Consider the following 18,309-nt stretch of genomic DNA (forward strand, 5'->3'; position numbering starts at 1 on the left):
CCTGGGATCAGGCCTGTCGGACATCCTGGGATCAGGCCTAAACCAGCAGTCGACATCCCCCAAAGGGTCTGAGATTGGAGAGGGTGCAGGCTTGGCTGAGGGACACCCCCCCTCCCGTGCACGAATTTCGTGCACCAGGCCACTAGTTTGAAAATAATCCTATTGGAAAATTGGGGAGTCACCCCTACTAAACCCTGCACTGTGAAAAGAAAAAAAAAAAAGAATAAACTTCCTTAGCCTGCTAAATGGTATCCATAAAAAAACTACAGCAAACTTACTCAAAGGTGAAACTTTTAAAGTATTCCCTTTAAAATTAGGATCAACCTAATGTACATTATTAACATTTGTATTCACATTGTACTGAAAATGATGTATGTGTATTGGAGGTAGGAGGTCCTAACAATGCAGTAATATAAGAAAAGGTGACTAAAAATATAAGGAATGGAGGGGAATAAAGAAAACTCATTTACAAACAACTTATCAAAATTAGCCCCGGCCAGCTGGCTCAGTTGGTTGGAACACTGCCCCACACACCAAAAAGGTTGTGGGTTTGATCCTGGTCCAGGTGCATATGGGAGACAACCCATGGATGTTTCTCACATCAATGTCTCTCTCTCTCTCTCTCTCTCTCTCTCTCTCTCAAATCAATAAACATATTCTCGGGTGAGGATTTTAAAAAAAGTAATGATAGATTAGGTTTGTTATAAATGCAATATAAAACAAACCAATTATATTTGTATACATTACCAATAAAATGTAATTTTTCTAAAAATGTATTATTGAAAATAGCAACAAAAATAAGCAAAAAATTTCTTACGATGATGTGCAAGCCCTTTTATTTTTATTGTTAATCCTCACTCAAGGATATTTTTCCATTGCTTTTAGATAGAGTGGAAGGGAGGGAGAGAGGGGGAGAGAAACATCAATATGAGAAAGACATTGATTGGTTGCTTCCCATGCGTGCTGTAATGGGGCAAGGGATCAAACTTGCAACCCAGGTACATGCCCTTGACTGGGAATTGAACCCATGACCCATCGGTGTGCAGGCCAATGTTCTAACCAATGAGCTCACTGGCCAAGGCTTAAGAAAGCCCTTTTAAATAACAAAACTTTACTCAAATGACATGAAAATAGTGGTTCAGTGATTGAGCGTCGACTAATAACCAGCAGGTCAGGGTTTGATTACTGGTCAGGGCAAATGCCTGGGGTGTGCAGGAGAGAGCTGATCAATGGTTCTCTCTCATCACTGATGTTTCTATCTCTCTCTCCCACTCTCTTCCTCTCTGAAATCAATAAAAATATATGTAAAAAATAAAATAGTTTAAATAGATGAAGGGACATACCATGTTTTCAGAAGATAATATTGCAAAAAATGTTAACTCTCCTTAAATTGATTTACAGATTGAATGTAATTCCAAAAAAATCCCAAACATTGTGTGTGTGTGTGTGTGTGTGTGTGCATGTAACTTGGTGTAACTTGAAAAGCTGATTCTAGAATTTATGGGACATTTTCATTTTCTTTAATTACATTTTATAACAAAAAAACTAGAAACTACCTAAATGCTCCGGAACATTAAGATGAATAAAGTGGGATATTCGCAAAATGTAATATTACACAGCAAGAATAAGCACGAATTGTTGCATACAATTGCATGCAACAATAATATAGGTGGCCAGCAAAACATAACGATGAATGAGAAAAACAAGTCACAGGTGAATATGCACAGCAGTTCAAGCACTTTATACATGTTAATGCATTTAATCCTCAGAACAACCTCATTAAGTGATTGTGTGCCCCCCGCCCCCTACCACCACCCCCTCTGGGGCCAAGCAGGTCTTCTAAAGAGGATGCTCCAAGCAAAAGATGACTCAGATATTTCTGGGGTAAATAACCTGGCCTCCCCAGCAAAAAAAAGTGAAGCAGACATTGCCCAGGCAGGATGTGGCAAACACTATCTACCTGGCAAGTTTATTGCACATGTGATCTTACATAACTCAATCAATCACTTAGTCTTGTACACAGAGAACTCCATGTTTGGCTATGGCGAGTGGTAGAGTGAAGTAACAGAGTGACCATTTACTGAGCACCTTTATGTATCATGCTCTGGGCTTGATGCTGGGGATATGATGGGGAAAAGGTCCACACACCCATCTTCCTGTTTAAACAATAATAACACGTATTGAGTGCTTACTATAAGCTCTTCTATGCATTTTATATGCTTAACTCTCTAATCTTCATAACAACACTATTACTAGCCTCTTTTGACAGGTGAGGAAATGAAAGCACAGATAGATTTGTCCAAGGTCACAGAGATAGGAGTTGGGACTGAAACCTAGGCAGTCTAAATCCAGAACCTCTGAATCACTGAATCATCCAACAATATGGGGGATAGGTATTAATCCTGTTTTACAGCTGAGGACAGAGAAGCTCAGAACTAAAGAGAGCACCTATTTATTTTGTACCCTTTATATTAGGTGATTGGTGTGTATTATTTCTCCAACCTAAAAAGGAAGTTCCCAGTAATATAAGGGTCTTAATTCTGGAGAACCCAGGTATGCAGAGAGCAGCTTGCCTGCATGCCACCTAAACCCAACAGCCCCTTAGAAAGGTTCAAGACTGTCCAGGTAGGTGAGGGTGAGATGCAAGTCTGTCTCATCCAGGTTCCTAGATCTCCCAATGAGTGAGTGAAACTGCTGGTGAAAAGGAAGAGAGAGGAAAACATGAGGCTGGGTTTCCCCCTCTTCTGCTCTTCTTCTTCCATCTATGTCCTACATCTTACAGACTATATTTAACATCCTACATCTTCCTGGATGCTCTAAGCAACTACCCTTCCTCTCACTAGCCCTGACCCTGGACCTCCTGCAGCATCAGCATAATGGAAGCTTGGTCAGCTGGTCCTTGAGTTGTCTCAGTCCCACAGTCCACAGCTGTCTTATCTCTGCCCACCTTATGGCTCCTCAGGCCATAATCCTTGAGCTGGAAGCACTTTGGTCCACACTGTCCTCTATTATCTATGGGAAATGGTATACTCCAGTTTTTTACAAATAGTTTTACAGGTTTCATTTGCTTCTCCCTTGCTCCTCTGTTTCCTTAAAATTTCAAAGTGAACAATATGCCAACAGGCTTTCCCCGAGAAGACTGTCTTCTTTCTCTCTCTGACGAGAGCAGCAAAAAGTGTCCATATGTGTCAAGAAGGCAACGTAGGAGACAGGACACCCAGCCTTTCCCAGCCCAGTCAGGTATAGATCTCTTAGAAGAGGCTTGAGAAAGAGGAGGAGCAAAACTGACCAATGATGTGGTACTGTTGTGTACCCAGCACCTGTGCCCTGAGAAACTATTCTAGGAGCCATAACCTTATTTCACCCACACACTATCAGACGGGACCAATTTCAGACATTTCACCGAGGTCACCAAAACAAGACATTCTCCGCTAAGCACTGAACGGTTCCACACTAGAAATGTCAAACTTCAAGCAAGAAACATTCCAAGTAAGCTTGAGAGGAGAAAGAAAAGTTCCTAGTCAAAAATCCCTCTGATTAAGTGGTCTTGACCCAATCCTCATTCTATCTGTCTTTACCTCTTTTTGTCCTTTTCTCATTCTCTCTCTACCTTCTCTGACATTAGCCTCTTGCTATGTTATAGCTACTTTATCCAGCTGTTCATTAATTCCAACTTCCAGGTATATATAGGGGTATATAGGGGCGGCATGTCCTTTGCTCTTCTTCTATACCCACTTTACCACCACCACCTTGAAGTCCATGGAAGCAAACCCCACTTACAGCCCCTCCTCCGTTGCAGCCCACTGCTGTCGCTGCTGTGTGGAATCCAGATCTTCTGTAACCTTGTTTGGGTGAGCTCTTCCATCTCTCGAGACATCTTAGATGTCACAGTTAATGACACCACTGTCCACAAGGTACCGGGCCTCACTTCCTGTCCTGCTAACTGTCTCTTCTGTTGCTGTGGCCACAGCAGTAGGTGGACAGCGTTGGGACAGGGAAGTGAGCTGAGCCCTCTGGCAGCCTGTCTCCAGCCTCCTCTCCTTTTTCCTAGTCCTTGCCTGCCTTTGGTCCTGTATGTAGCAGTGGGGACTTGGGTGCAGAGAGGGAGAGGTTGGGTAGAGGTCAGTAGAGGCCTTTGAACTCCAAGAGCTGTGTACATAGGAGATAAGTTCCTTCCAGCAAAGGAGGGCGGCCAGCAAGACAGCCCAGGTCGGGCCAGTCACCTCCCTCCAATGAAGACAGGACTAGTAGAGTATGCAAATAAAAGACCAAAGATCATGTGCTTACATCCTGTGCAAGGTGGGGAGGCAAAGGTGATGGAGGCAGGTCTCAACAGCTTTCACAGCTTTGAAATAAAATACAGGCCCAAGTAGAATGTCAAGGTTCAACCCGGAAACAGAGATCCACATCAGAAATGCAGGGTTCCCAAGTACGAACACACACAGTCCCTACTGACGAATGCAATGTTTTGATCTAGCAATCGAAGGTCCAAACTGGAAGTGGAAGGTTCACTGCCTTACTGCCCCACCCTCTCATACAAAATGGCATTGCAACACTTGTGTTCCCCTCAATTCTGCTGACTTTCCTGTGGCAGAGCTTCTCCTCCTAAAATGTGCTGTCTGGGGCAGTCTTGGAGAGATGGGCACCATCTAATCATCTTTATGCTCTCTCCAGCCAAGGCTAAATATATAGGAGTAAACCTGACACCTCTGGGAATAGGAATGAATGCAGCCATTGCTGTGTGAGAGATGGCAAGCACTGCCGACATGGCTGCCAGCAGCCATTGGGTGCCCTAGGGAGAAAGGCAATGTGATCTGATTCAAAACCTGGCAAAAGTTCCTCGTGCCAACCCATAGGCATGGAGGATTAGGGTGCAGTCTGCAGCAGGCTGAGTGTGGGCAATAGGGAGCAATGAACTCAAAGTAGGACATCCCACGCAGATGTCTCCACTTTACCCTCCATCTCCCCCTGGTTGTAGTGAGGCTTTTATGTGTAGAATTCATCTAAAGGCACAGCTTACCTGGAAGGTGTCCAAGTGTGCTCTTACTTCATTATTTTGCAACCTTCCCACCCCCTGATGAACCTCTTGTGATTGGCTACAAGGAAGCTCAACTTTCTTCCACTCAGCTGGGCTATACAGGGGCAATCTCCTGGGAATAGAAATCTCCAACCCCTGCTCTTAGCTCCACTTTGCCTTTTAAGAAATTCCCTGAAGTACATTCTCAGTGTCCTACTCTACACAAGGGTGAGATCCCCTCCAGTTGCTGTTTATAAATCATAAACTTTCAATACATTTCAGAGCCTGCCCATGTGAATGGATCTACTGAAGCAGTGGATCACAGTGGTGAAGAGCAACAGGCTCTTGGAGCCATACTACCCGAGTGGACTCCCACCTCTGCCCCTTGTCATGAGACCCAAGGCAGAAGGCAACTTCTCAATGCTTCAGTTTTTTTCATCTGGTAAGGTTCAGCATGTTCATACATGTAAAGCAACCTGGGAAATGCTCACTATATATCACCTAACACTGTGTGATTCATTTTGTGAAGTAAATGATCAGTCATGTCTTTGGCAAATGTAATGCTGAGCAAACAGGAAATATTCAATAAAGGAAATTTATAACATTAAGACAAAGGGTTAACATTTATAATAAATAAAGAGCTCCTGTGAACCAACTAGAAAGATGAATTCACTTTCACTTTTTTGGTTTTGTGAAGTCCCCTAGAAATTGTTTCATCCAACCCTCTCAGGTAAGAAACTGGAGGCCTAGAGAGGGAAGTATTTTCCTAAGGTCCTGTAGCAAATAAGTCAGGAGTAGGACACTGGGTACCATATTTCTCCCAGTCCAGGGCTTCTCATTGGTTAATTGATCAATCTAGCTTGATTTAAGAATGTGTTCTTCCACATTAAGCTTAGAACCTTTAGACTGTCATAACTAGATTTTGAAAGATATGTAACTCTCTTAATCCTAAAAAGTCTCTTAATAAATATCACTCTGCTAATGCTAATAATCTTAATAACTTTTTACATGTATGTTTTCCATGGCCCACAAAGCAGCAACATATTCCTTATCCTAGTTGCTCCTTACAAATACTCTCACTAGCCTCAGGGACACTGAGGTCTAGGGAGGGGAAGGGGCTTGTCCAAGGTAATTGAGCCAGTAACATGAGCCTTCTTCTGTTTATAATTTTGTCCTCATGATCCTGCCAAGAGGCAGAAAGATAATTTTAGCAGTAGGAAATCTGATATAGGAGACTATCGGGCTTTTGGCAAGGTCTGAAATGGTAAACCTAGGGTCTAATCTTGAAAACCCAGCTTAAAATGGCCTGGAATTAGCTATTAATTTATTTTTACCACTGTTATCAATTCTGGTCCCAGAAGCAGGAGAATTAAACAAGCTTCATGGAAAGGCCTCAGCTTGGATCTTGTCAATCAAGTCTTAACCCACCTCTCTAGTCATGCATCTCTTTAGCCTCCTCCCCATGCTTAAACTGCACTGGCTGACTCACTGAGCCCCCAAACATACCATGTACTTTTTTTTATTCCCTCAGTCTTTGCTTAGCCTGGAATGCCTTCTCTTCCCTTCCATTCTCAACAAAATACAACTCACTCTTCAAGGCCTGGTTCAATGTTTGCCTCCTTGGGAAGCCTTCCCTGTATCATCAGGGCAGATTTTGTCTTTGGTTATCATATTAACTATATGCTTCTGTCTATCTGAGCAAATATCCACCTGTGTTTTTACTGGTCTGCTTCCTTACTAGACTGTGAGATCCATGAGAATGGGAACGGGATCTCAGCTATCTGTAATCTGTGTTTCCAGTGTCCAGCTAAGGCCTTGGCACAGAGGAGACAATTGCTCAATGAGTGTTTGTACAATCTACATCTCTTTGCCCTAGATGAGATGAATATGTGGACAAATAATACCCATTCAAACAAGGAAAATGTTATACAGAGAGCTATGCAGGGTCCTGGGTGGAGGAACTAACTTGGTCTGAAGATAGAAAGTAGCATCTGGAAAGTTTATCAACCTTGAATGGGGCAGAACAGAATACATAAAAGAAGGAAGTCCTCCGTGAACAGGTCAAATTAACTGGTTAAAGAAGTGTTCACTCAATATCAGAGACTTACTCAAGACCAAAAGCTGAGCCACAAATTCTAAAATGGGGTTAATTCCAGGGAAGAAAAGCACACAGTGCGACTTCCTGAGGCCCACCGATCCCGATCATCCTCCCAAAGTATGAGATATATTAGAGAATTCCATTAAAAGCAGTATCAAGAGAGGACGGATGGGTAACAAAATCACCAATGGGGTTTTCCTATTGGTAATTCTTGAAGCGTGTGGGTGTGAATGCATTTGTGGGAGGTTAGGGTGCAGAGGGGAGATTGGCCACATGCTTACAGGTCAGGTGCCTATATATAAGTATCAGGTCTTCTGTGGCGGCAGTCTAGAATCGTCTTCTTTCTTAGCTACTGCCTTGACCCACCATCTCCCACTATTTTCAGCCCCATGTGTTGGGTCCAAGGCTCACTGCATCCTAGTTTTAGGAGTGGCTCTTCACAGACCACAGTCACGCAGGGAGAAGGGCAGAAAGAGGGTTGTGAGTTGTATTGCCTGCCAAGACTGCAGAAAAAGCAGTATCACTAATGTCACATAGAGCATAGAAGTCCTGAAATATCTCTAAAGAGCTCTGGTTCCTGTCCTTCCACTCCTCTTCACCTAGAGACAGTCCTCTGAGGAAACTCAATTTCCATTTTAGTTGAGGGGGCTACTGAAGCCTAGAGAAGCTAAAAGGCTCGTTCCAAGTGCCAGGGCAAACCAGCCCTACTTCATACACTGGGGGAAGTAAAAGACATAATCTCTATCACTCAGTTCATTCAAAACTGAAGTAGACCAAATCAGGGAGACTTTTTGGGCCAGGGTCCCACAAACACAGATCAGAAGGATGACAGATAGATAAATAGATAGATCTATAAATAGATACAGATATCATCTTTTCCCCAACTCTCCCACACCCTTTAATGCACATTTCAAGTGGCCACCTATGCAAATAAAAAAAAAAACAAAAACAACTTTCCAGACAGCCTAAAGAACGGATTTGGATTTGTGTAACTCTGTTTTCCTGTTTCACCTACCTGTTCTCTTAGAGGTTTTTTCTTCCATTGGTAACTATCCGACACGCAGTCCTCTTCTATTTAGACCCCCCAAACAGGTCCAGTGGGTGGCGTCAAAGAGGGAGCCTGGAGCCTTCCGTTGGTTCCCTGGGAAGGCTGGGGAAGTACCCTTGGTAAGAGGGGTGTGTGTGTGCTCTGTTGAAATATCAGCTGTTGTAGTTGCCAAAGAAGTTCCCGAGCCACCCAGAGCCTTTTCTCTTCAAGCTAACCATGTGTTCACCTTGCCCCAAAGGTCAGAACTAATATTAACAAGCCACTGCAGAATGGGAAAATTAAAACCAGCAACTGAGACAGGCAAGATCTGTATGCATTTCCTTGGGGCTAAATTTCAGATTGTTCTTCAGTGTAAGTAGGCATGATTCCTTACTGGAAAGTAATTTGGCAATATAAAGCAAGAGCAATAAAAAGGTTCATTTCCTTTGTCCTCATTATCCCATTCCTGGGATTTAATCCTGAACCAATAACCGCCAAAGCATGGAAAAGTTCAAAACAGCACATATTTAATTTTAATTGCAGAGCTGTTTTCTGATGGCAACAACTGGAAGGTAACCTTTAAGTCCTCCAGTAGGAAAAGCAACTCTTTGAGTCTGCAGATATTGAGGATGATTAATCTAAGGCTATCAAATTCTGGGGGGGGGGGGAGAAATAATTATGCTGCAATTCTGGGTGCGGAACCTAAGTTACACTTTTCCCTGTACATTGTATATGTCTATTATTTCTATTTTTGTGTTCTCAAAAACAAGTCACGTCCTAGCCGGTTTGGCTCAGTGGGTTTGGCTCAGAAGGGTCCCAGGTTTGATTCCAGTCAAGGGCATACACCTTGGTGCAGGCTCCTCCCTGACCTGGACCCTGGTCAGGGTGTGTGCAGGAGGCAACCAATCAATGTGTTTCTCTCACATTGATATTTCTCTCTGTCTTTCCCTCTCTCTTCCACTCTCTCTAAAAAATCAATGGAAAAAATATCCTCAGGTGAGGATTACAATAAATAATAATAATTAATAATAACAATAAAATGAATTAACATAAAAAAATCAAGTCACTAACCTGTTGGTGTTATTGCTATTGTTCTTTGTTATTCATTCAACAAATATCTACTAACTCCTCTAATATATGTTATCCCCCATATTAGGGGATGGGACTAACAAGATGAATCAGACATGTTCATTGCTCTCAAGTTGCTGGCAGTCTAGACAGAAATAGAAATCAATGGTAGCTGTGCAATGTGATAAGTGCTGTGACAGAATGGACCATAGGGTGCTGCGAGGGCCTAGAGGAAAAGATCTAACTGGGGAGGTGGGTGGTTAGGAAAAAGTTACTCCAAAAAATATTTCTTGAGCTGATTAAGATAGGGTTTGAATCCCAACTCTATCATTTTTCTGAGAATGAAGTGAATTCACTCAATCTCTCCTACTTAGTCTTAATGGCCCTTAAAGGGTTGTCCTGAGAATGAAATGAGATAATGCATATGTAAGAGCCATGGGAGCTTGGTAGCTCACTTAAATTCTCTGGGCCTCAATTTTACTCATCTGAGAAATGGAGCCAAGAGAATGTATGTGTCCAGCCATGTCCTTAGGATGTTATAAGGCTCAAGACAGATAATGGCTACAGGCTAGGCTTGAGACAGCCTCCTCCCTCCCACTCTCCCCACCCAATAAAGCCAGAGCCCTCTTCTAAGTCTTATTGCTTCTTAGTGCTCCCTCCGGCAGCCGCAAAGTTCCCTTCACGCATCCTTCCTCCCTCGCAGCACAGTTACGTCAGCTGCTCCTAGGGCGCCAGCGCCACAGCTGTCTGCTTTCAGGCAAGGCGGGCAGTCACATTGGGGGTGGGGCTTCGGTGGCTGCACGGTTTCGCTGCATTTGTAAGTCATCGGAAACATCGAAAGGACTTTGGGGCAGAGCAGAAACACAGTCACACTAGGATGCGTGAGCTAAAGTGCTGCGGAACAATGGGGGAAAAGAAGACATATGTAATACTTTTAACAATAAAGATAAAAAAAATAATAAAGTGCTGCGGGAGAAGCAGGAGCCCTACCGGAGGCCTTTTTCCCGCCATTCATTCCTCCTAGACGTCCGCTCCGCCCCCTGCAGCTTCCTCTCCTGTAGCCAATGGGAACGGAGGGGCTTGAAGCCCCGCCCACGTGCGTCCTACCGTTGCGTGGCACGTCAGAGGACGCCTGCGCAAGTGCGCGCGGAAAGCCGGAAGGCCCGGGCCAGGGGGACTTGGGGGTAGTTCTGCCGCTCTCTGGTCCCCGGGTTGGGTGACCGAAGGCCGGGCCAGGGGGACTTGGGGGAGTCCTGCCGCTCTCTGGTCCCCGGGTTGGGCGCCCGAAGGCCGGGCCAGGGGGACTTGGGGGAGTCCTGCCGCTCTCTGGTCCCCGGGTTGGGCGCGGGCTGGAAGATTTTAGCGGTTTGGTGTCACAATGCTGCGCGTGGTGAGCTGGAACATTAATGGGATTCGGAGCCCTCTGCAAGCGGAGGAGCCCAACAGCTGTACCACCATGGCCATGGCGCGCGTTTTGGACAAGCTGGGTGCTGACATCCTCTGTCTTCAGGAGACTAAAGTTACCAGTGAGCGTTCAAGAATCCAAGACCCCTACCATACTTTCCTCCTGCTAACTTGCCCGCCGCTCCATCTCATTTCACTCTTCTATTTCTGTCTTTAGACTCCTCCCCTTCTTAGACCCTCTCAGAACCCCGGTCCCCTCCCCTTGACACTCCCTATTTCTCAATTCAGCTAGATCTCCTAATTCCCAGTTCATCTCTCCTGTCCCCAGCAGACTAATTCCTTCCCCCCTTGCAACCTCCATCCTCGCTCAGATCCTCTGATTCCCATTCATTCTCCCACCCCGGCTCAGCCCCCATAACTTTCTCCCTGCCCTCACACTGTCCATCTTCACTTCCAAGTCAGACTCCCCAATTACTCCTCCCTGCCCCCAGCTCAGATCCTTTCATTCCCACCCCATTTTGGCCCCAGATCGGACTCCCTAATTTCCTCCTTTTTATACCTTCTAATTAGATCCCTGGTTCCCCTTCTCTCTCCTCCTATCTCCTCCCCCACCCCCAGCTCAGAGCCTCTCATCATTTTTCCCTCATGTTCCATCCCAAGCTTATTCCTCCCAATTCCCTCTCCTTCCCATCCATCTCCCATCCCCAGCTCACTCTCCTGATTCCTTCTCTGCCCCCCCCCCCCATATTCTCTTCTGAGACTACCTAACTGCTTTTCCTTCCATCTCCAGTTCAGATACTCTAATTCCCTCTCCTGCCCCCAGCCCAGATTCCCAGCTCCCTCTCCCAGGTCCCTATTTCCCTCCCCCAGCTCCATCCTGTCACTTAGTCACCTCCCTCCTCCTACCTAGTTCTCCACCTCCCATTCCATAGTTCCCTCCTCCTAATTCCAATATCAATTCCCTCTCTAGTCCTAACCTTTCGGGCTCCTCCTCTAATCATAGATACTTCCTTTTATTTTCCGACTCTGATGTGTACAAGTAATTGGCCTTACAACTGTAATTCCAGGCCTTTATGTGTCCTGGTCTTAGTTTCATCTCTGACATAATCTTACATCTTTTTTCAGGGGATGCACTGACAGAGCCCCTGGCTATCATTGAGGGCTATAACTCCTATTTCAGCTTCAGCCGCAACCGGAGTGGCTATTCCGGTAAATGGGGGTTTTGGGGGGACTTTAAATTGGTGATGAAAGCAGGTAGGGAGAAAGGGTTTTCCAATCTTTGATGAGAAGGTACTGAGAAACTTAAGCTTTTAGTCCATAGAGCCAAAGCCACATAAAATTATTTGTCAAATTTTATGTGTCAAATTATCCTGTTGGACCTCAGAAGCACAATAGTGTGGTGGTTAATTGTATGAGCTCTGGAGCCAGACTGCCCGGGCTTAAATCCTAGCTCATTTTCTAGCTCTGTACCCTTTGGCAAGTTGCTTAATCTCTTTATGCCTCAGCTAGAAAACGGGGATGATGCATACCTCCTGAGACAATTATAAGGATTACACAAATGAGTCCATGTGATAATGGTAGTAGCTAACACTAGTTGAACACTTACCATGTATTCATGTACAACACTTAGAATATTAGCTGCTGTACATGAAGAAATTGAGACTTCGGGGTTTGAGTTTCCCCAGGCTCTAGGGAGCCATCAATAGCCTTTGAATTGGTAGAAGCGTTGATACAACCACACTTGATGAAGATGACTCAGGTGACTTGTGTGGGGGCAACAGGCTGTTGGCTGCCAGGCCTGCTCAAAATACCCTGTCTGTCTCTAGGTGTAGCCACCTTCTGTAAGGACGGCGCCACCCCAGTGGCTGCTGAAGAAGGCCTGAGTGGCCTCCTTGCCTCTCAGAATGGGGACGTGGGTTGCTATGGAAACACGGATGAGTTCAGCCAAGAGGAGCTTCGGGCTCTGGATAATGAGGGCCGGGCCCTTCTTACTCAGCACAAGATCCGGTAATAGCCCCCCTCCCCCCTCTCACTGAGCACTGCTGGTTCTATTCTACATGTGATTCTGAGGCTAGCCTTTATAAACAGGCATTCACCATAGGAAACTTGCCAAACTTGCCTTTCCTGGACTCTGGTCCTGGCTGGGTTACTCACTGTGTGACACCGGGTAAATCGTGTTCCCTCTGAGCCTTGAGTCCCCCATCTCTACAGGGGGCAAGGCTGGGAGAATCAGCTCTCATATTTCCACAGGCACAAACAAAAGCAATTTATTGTAGGCTGAACTCATTGCCCCAAGGTGCTCTCATTCTGCGTGTCCTGTCTTTTTGACTGGCAGCACCATCCCCTGCTTTACCTGGGTGTCAGCCTAGATGGCCCTCTCCTTGCCAAATCTCTCGTCAGTCCCCAAGTCCTGTGTGTGTCAGCTTGTTCATGTCTTTCTGTCCCCTTTCTTTGCGCCCTTCCCACAGAGAACCATTAAGTGGAAGCCCTGAGGTGTGGGGAAGAGAGGCTTGAAAATGACTCATTTTCTTGGTGGGTTCTGTTCTCCCCAGCACCTGGGATGGTAAGGAGAAGATCTTGACCATAATCAACGTGTATTGCCCCCATGCTGACCCTGGGAGGCCTGAGCGGCTGACCTTTAAGATGCGCTTCTATCGCTTGCTGCAGATCCGAGCAGAAGCCCTCCTGGCAGCTGGCAGGTACTGCAAGTTTGGGCAGCAAGGCTTCCTTGAGTTTATCTTGTGTGCCCAGCCTATGTCAGGCTCCATTGGAAAGGAAATGGGATATTCGTCTTGTGAGTTTTTTTCAGTCTAGTGGCAGACACCAGCATGCCTACTTGAATAGGCCCTGCTCTATAAGATTATGAGGACCAGGGAAAGGAACACAAATACAGGGTTTGTACTCAAATACCTCTGAGCACATATTCTGGCTCCTCCTTTTACTCACTACAAGCCCCAAGGCTAGTCCTGCTTCTCTTTTCTCTTTTGTCGAATGTATGTATGCATCCCTATCTCACAGAATAGCTTTAAGAATGAAATGAGATGAGGAATATAAAATTCCTGGGAGCAATAATAAGTGTTATCCCAGAGAGGGACAGGAAAGTGAGGGCGTGTTAGAGTAGTCAAGGGATGCTTCCTAGAAGAAGTGGTACCCCAATTCAACTTTGAAGGACCAGAAAAATACCCTGAGGTGATCAGCCAGACAGTCATGTCAGATGGAACAGTGTCACCTTTGGAGATCAGAATTGAGTTGATTAAGAGTAAAGGGCAGCAAGGTTACAATGAGATTGTAGAAGGAGGCTGTTATGAGTTGCTGTTGGTTCTCACCTTGGCCTCAATTTGGGAGGTGGCCTGTCTGAGCTCTCGAGCCCAGGAGAACGTAGATGGGCCAGGACTACTGCTTCCCTCGCTTGAATGCCCAGTTGACAATCCCACTGTTGTGTTTTTCAGCCATGTGATCATTCTGGGTGACTTGAACACAGCGCACCGCCCCATTGACCATTGGGATGCAGTCAACCTGGTAAGGCTCCCTCTATGCCCCTGACCTCACTCCGGACTGTGGTTCTGTTCAGCCAGCCAATCAGTGCTGTTTTTGTTTGTTTGTTTTTGGCCCAGGGGCAGCTTCCTTCATGGAAAAGCAGAACTTAGTTTGAAATACTATTCTCAAAGCACTGAGAATTGTTTATTCATTCAATAGACATTACTGACCCTACCCTTGACCTAGCCTGAGTCACATGATGGTGACCCAGGTTACCACCCAGTTCTGGCTCTCGGCCCCTCAGAGTTCTCTGTGTGGTGGTAGGCTATGGACACATGACCAGCCACTTATAGGATGGTGTCTTCAGGGCTGAGACAGAAGTGGCAGTCCAGGTAGCTAGGGAGCTCAGAAATGGGATTCCTGGGCCAGCCTGGGCATCGGGGAGGCATCTGAAAATGTCTGAATCTTAACAGATGAGTAGAGTAGAGCTTTGGGGCGAGGGCACCAAAGCATTCTAGCATGAGAAAAGGCTGCAGGTTGAGAATTTGCCTGGTGTGCATAGGGAGCTGCAAGTCCCATTCTTAGGGGGTGACATGGGAAGGGAGGTGAGTGGCCAGAGATGGGGCTCCTTTGGGAGCCAGAATTCAAGGGCCAATCATTTTTCTAATACACTCTGTCTCCTGCTCATGAACCTTTTTTTTTTTAGTTCAGAACTATCCTAAGTGCACCTTCTACCTTCTTTCTTCCAGCAAATGAGAATTAATAGTACCAGGTCACATGGCACTGTCCAAAGTAGCAGAATATGTCCACTTCCCACAAGACCAGCTCTTCTAGTCTTCTCATCTTTAAAAATGGCACTATCGTCCCCTTGGTTGCTCTTTCCAGAAGCCTGGGAATTGTGTTAGTATTGTCCTTCTTCCCTCCTCTACCCTTCCCACATTCAATTGGCCAGCGAGTACTGTAGAGTCTAGCTCCACATTATCTCTTTTTGAAAAATATATTTTTATTGATTTCAGAGAGGAAGGGAGAGTGAGAGAGATAGAGACATCAATAATGAGAAAGAATCATTGACCAGCTGCCTCCTGCATGCTCCCCACTGGGGACTGAGCCCGCAACCTGGCATGTGCCCTGACTGGGAATCAAACCATGACCTGGTTCATAGGTCAAAGCTCAACCACTGAGCCACACCTGTCGGGCTCCACATCATCGCTTAATTTCAGTTTTCTCTGTCTCCTCTGGCACACCCCTAGTCTAAGGGCATGAACTATAGTAATCAGCTGCTGGTATTCTGGCCCTCAGTTTGGCCTCCCCTCAGGTGTTTGGGTATACTGTCCCCTCCTTCCAGGGGCCCATCACAGAGGCTGTTCTCTTCATTTGTAACACCCTCTGTCTAGGTTACTCCTGCTCAGTGTTCTTTGAACATTTGTTGCATTGAGTGGGTGGTGGAATTGGATGGATGGATGGATGGATGGACTGGGGAGCAGAGTCAAAGGAAGTAATCAGACATGGATTTCTGGAGCCCCTGAGCTCAGGAGTGAGGGATGGTCAGTGAGGGCTTTGACACAAGAGAAGCCAAATAGTGTCAGAGGGTTTAAATGAAAAGGCAGCAGTCTTCTTAACTCCTAGCCCTAGCCCTACTTTTTAGAGGGAGCCACCTTTAGCTTCCTATTTTCCGTTCTTTTGGTGAGCAATTCTAAGAATTGCTTTGATGAAGCAAATAAACAAATGAAGGATGGAAATGGAATCCCAGCCGTTGCTGGATTACGTTTTCTTGTCTGTAAAATGAAGCTAAGGCCCTTCCGGCATCTAGACTGCCTTTCCCTTTGTCCCCCTTCCCTTTCCCCAGGAATGCTTTGAAGAGGACCCAGGACGCAAGTGGCTGGACGGCCTGCTCAGTAAGCTGGATTGCCAGGGTGGGTCCCACGTAGGGGCTTTTATTGATACCTACCGCTGCTTCCATCCAAAGCAGGAGAGGGCCTTTACCTGCTGGTCAACAATCACTGGCGCCCGCCGCCTGAACTATGGCTCCCGGATTGACTATGTGCTGGGAGACAGGACTCTGGTTATAGACACCTTACAGGACTCCTTCCTGCTGCCTGAGGTGATGGGCTCTGACCATTGCCCCGTGGGTGCAGTCTTGAACGTGTCTTCTGTGCCAGCAAAACAATGCCCTCCTCTTTGCACTCGCTTCCTCCCTGAGTTTTCAGGCACCCAGCTCAAGATCCTTCATTTCCTAGTCCATCCCAAACAAGAGCCTGTGTCCAAGCAGTCAGTGCTGCAGCTCAGCAATCAAACCCAGGGACAGATGCGCCAAAACAAAGCCCATGTGCGCTCGATCAGGCCTCGGCCAAGTCGGGCTGGCTCCAGCAAAGGCCAAAAAAAACTGATTAACTACTTCCAGCCATCCTCCAGCCGTCTCCAAGCTTCTACCAATTTGGAGCTTCCTAACCTGCATGCCCTTGTGACTCCAAAGATCCCAGAAGACAAGGTGATGGGCAAAGGGGTAGAGGGGCAGGCCAAGGATGCAGAGGCCAAGGATGAGAAGGAGCTACGGACCTCATTCTGGAAGTCTGTGCTGGGGGGTCCCTTGCCCATGCCGCTCTGTGGGGGCCATGGGGAGCCATGTGTGATGCGAACTGTGAAGAAGGCAGGACCCAACCAGGGCCGCCACTTCTACATGTGTTCCAGGCCCCGGGGGCCTTCCACTGACCCCTCTTCTCGCTGTAACTTCTTCCTCTGGAGCAGGCCCAGCTGAGCCCACCCAGGCAAGGGATATCTGGCCTGGTCAGCCGTGTACATGAACTGAGGCCAACACCTTCCTAAGCTGTCACCTCCTCCCTCAAGGCCTCCTTCCCCACCCCCTCCTCCTCCTTCACCTTCCTCAGGGATCCTTCTGTTTCTTCTTTCTCTTCCTCCTCTAAGGCCTCTCTCCTCTCTCTTCCAGCCTTGCTCCTCATTGGTGAGCTACTTGTGCCTTAATTCTGCACCCCACTCCTCCGCCCCAATTTCCACCTTCCTGTAAGAAGTACACAGGAACCAGTTGCTCCAGGAACTTTTAAGACCCTTTCCTTCCTTGCTAGGCAATGTATCTGCCTCAATAAAGTCTGTGTCTTTGTTTTAGTGCACCATGTCATTTGAAGGCTTTGGATATGCTCCATGAGATGTTATCTCAATACTGGGTTTGCCAGCTGCCTGCCGCCTGGTGGTATAACTCAGGAAGACGGGAGGAAGGAGGAGTGGTGCTCTGCTGAGTTGTAGGGGTTCCCTGCACTGCTGAGGTTGGCTCGACAGAGGAGGTGGGTGTAGTGTGACAGAAAGCTCAGGTGGGTTGTATAGCTATCAACCAACACTTCCCAACTGGTGTGTCTGACAGTTGCCATAAATGGGTTATGGGATGGAAAGTAATGGGTCTCAGCTTAAGAGTTGCCAGCCAGGGTCCAGAATTGCACAAGTGTCAGGAAAGATTGCCTCGTAGGCAAGTATCACTAGTTTACCCGAGTATGCCATGCAAATGTTTTCTGTGTCCTGTGACCTGGGAAGATTGGGAGCATTGCCTTGAATAAGTTGCTTTCTATAGTCAAGCCTCTTTCTCACCTGGTAAAATGGGGCTGCTAAGTCCTGTTCTATAAGGTTTGGGAAGGAAAGGATAATGGATTGAGGAGGACATCCATTCCTTCTGCTGGAAAGTAACTCCAAAGTTTTTGGGACCTACTCTTTTCCTCTAGGCAGATTGGTTTGAGCTGACTCTACCTCCTCGCTTCAGGGGCTACCTGAGGCTCAGGTGTCCAGGCCTACCAGTGAAGAGTCAATCTCAGGATTTTTGTTGAAACTATTGGGTGAGAGCCATCCCATATAATAAAAGGCTAATATGCAAATTGTCCCCTCAACCTGGAGTTCAACCAGGGGGCGGGGCTGGTTGGCCAACCACCCATGGTCCTTCCCTGCAGCTTGGCCCAGCCCCATCGGCTCCGATTGGGCACAGGCTGGCCAGACCCCACCCATTCACGAATTTGTGCACCAGGCCTTTACTTTCAAATAAACCCAAGTGTCTTGGCTTTTTGTCCAACTTACTTTATAGCCTCCTTCTTTCTGGATTTCAGTTTCCCTATCAGTAAAATGGGGTCGGATCTACAAGTGATCTGTGGTTTACTGATGGCCCTGCCACTTAGGGAGTCGGGTTTAGTGCAGTCGTTTGTTCTCTATCCAACAGAGGGCAAC

At 46.5% G+C, this 18,309-nt stretch overlaps 2 protein-coding genes across 7 annotated transcripts in view; one reads left to right on the plus strand and one right to left on the minus strand.

Moving 5' to 3' along the window:
* Positions 1–8,298, minus strand: part of PFKFB1 (6-phosphofructo-2-kinase/fructose-2,6-biphosphatase 1) — a 46,784-nt gene extending 38,486 nt beyond the window's left edge. Inside the window, exon 1 of one of the 3 annotated variants that reach the window (XM_059680494.1) lies at positions 8,131–8,298. In XM_059680494.1, the coding sequence (XP_059536477.1) occupies positions 8,131–8,158 (28 nt within the window). In that variant the 5' untranslated portion in view covers positions 8,159–8,298. Of the gene's footprint in view, positions 1–3,780; positions 4,232–8,130 lie in introns of those variants that run through there. The other 2 variants (XM_059680495.1, XM_059680493.1) reach the window with 2 other exon arrangements.
* Positions 8,299–10,341: 2,043 nt separating this feature from the next.
* APEX2 (apurinic/apyrimidinic endodeoxyribonuclease 2) lies at positions 10,342–17,216 on the plus strand. Of its 4 annotated transcripts, XM_059680451.1 has the most exons (7): positions 10,342–10,397; positions 10,462–10,736; positions 11,740–11,823; positions 12,441–12,621; positions 13,167–13,313; positions 14,064–14,133; positions 15,938–17,216. In XM_059680451.1, the coding sequence occupies exons 2-7, from the start codon at positions 10,589–10,591 to the stop codon at positions 16,844–16,846; spliced, it is 1,539 nt and encodes a 512-aa protein (XP_059536434.1). In that variant the 5' UTR covers positions 10,342–10,397; positions 10,462–10,588; the 3' UTR covers positions 16,847–17,216. The 4 variants fall into 4 exon arrangements, with proteins under 4 accessions (XP_059536434.1, XP_059536433.1, XP_059536436.1 ...); XM_059680450.1 differs by lacking the exon at positions 10,342–10,397 and having other exon boundaries at positions 10,404–10,736; XM_059680453.1 differs by lacking the exons at positions 10,342–10,397; positions 11,740–11,823; positions 12,441–12,621 and having other exon boundaries at positions 10,602–10,736.
* Positions 17,217–18,309: the final 1,093 nt, after the last annotated feature.

This window comes from Myotis daubentonii, chromosome X, assembly GCF_963259705.1.
Source record: "Myotis daubentonii chromosome X, mMyoDau2.1, whole genome shotgun sequence".
NCBI classification, from domain to species: Eukaryota; Metazoa; Chordata; class Mammalia; order Chiroptera; family Vespertilionidae; genus Myotis; species Myotis daubentonii.

Excerpts from the sequence above, each read along its gene's own strand:
- APEX2 (XM_059680451.1), top strand. The coding sequence starts at position 10,589 with ATGCTGCGCGTGGTGAGCTGGAACATTAATGGGATTCGGAGCCCTCTG. Across the intron at positions 10,737-11,739 it reads TCAGGAGACTAAAGTTACCA|GGGATGCACTGACAGAGCCC; the intron begins GTGAGCGTTCAA and ends ATCTTTTTTCAG. Across the intron at positions 11,824-12,440 it reads CAACCGGAGTGGCTATTCCG|GTGTAGCCACCTTCTGTAAG; the intron begins GTAAATGGGGGT and ends GTCTGTCTCTAG.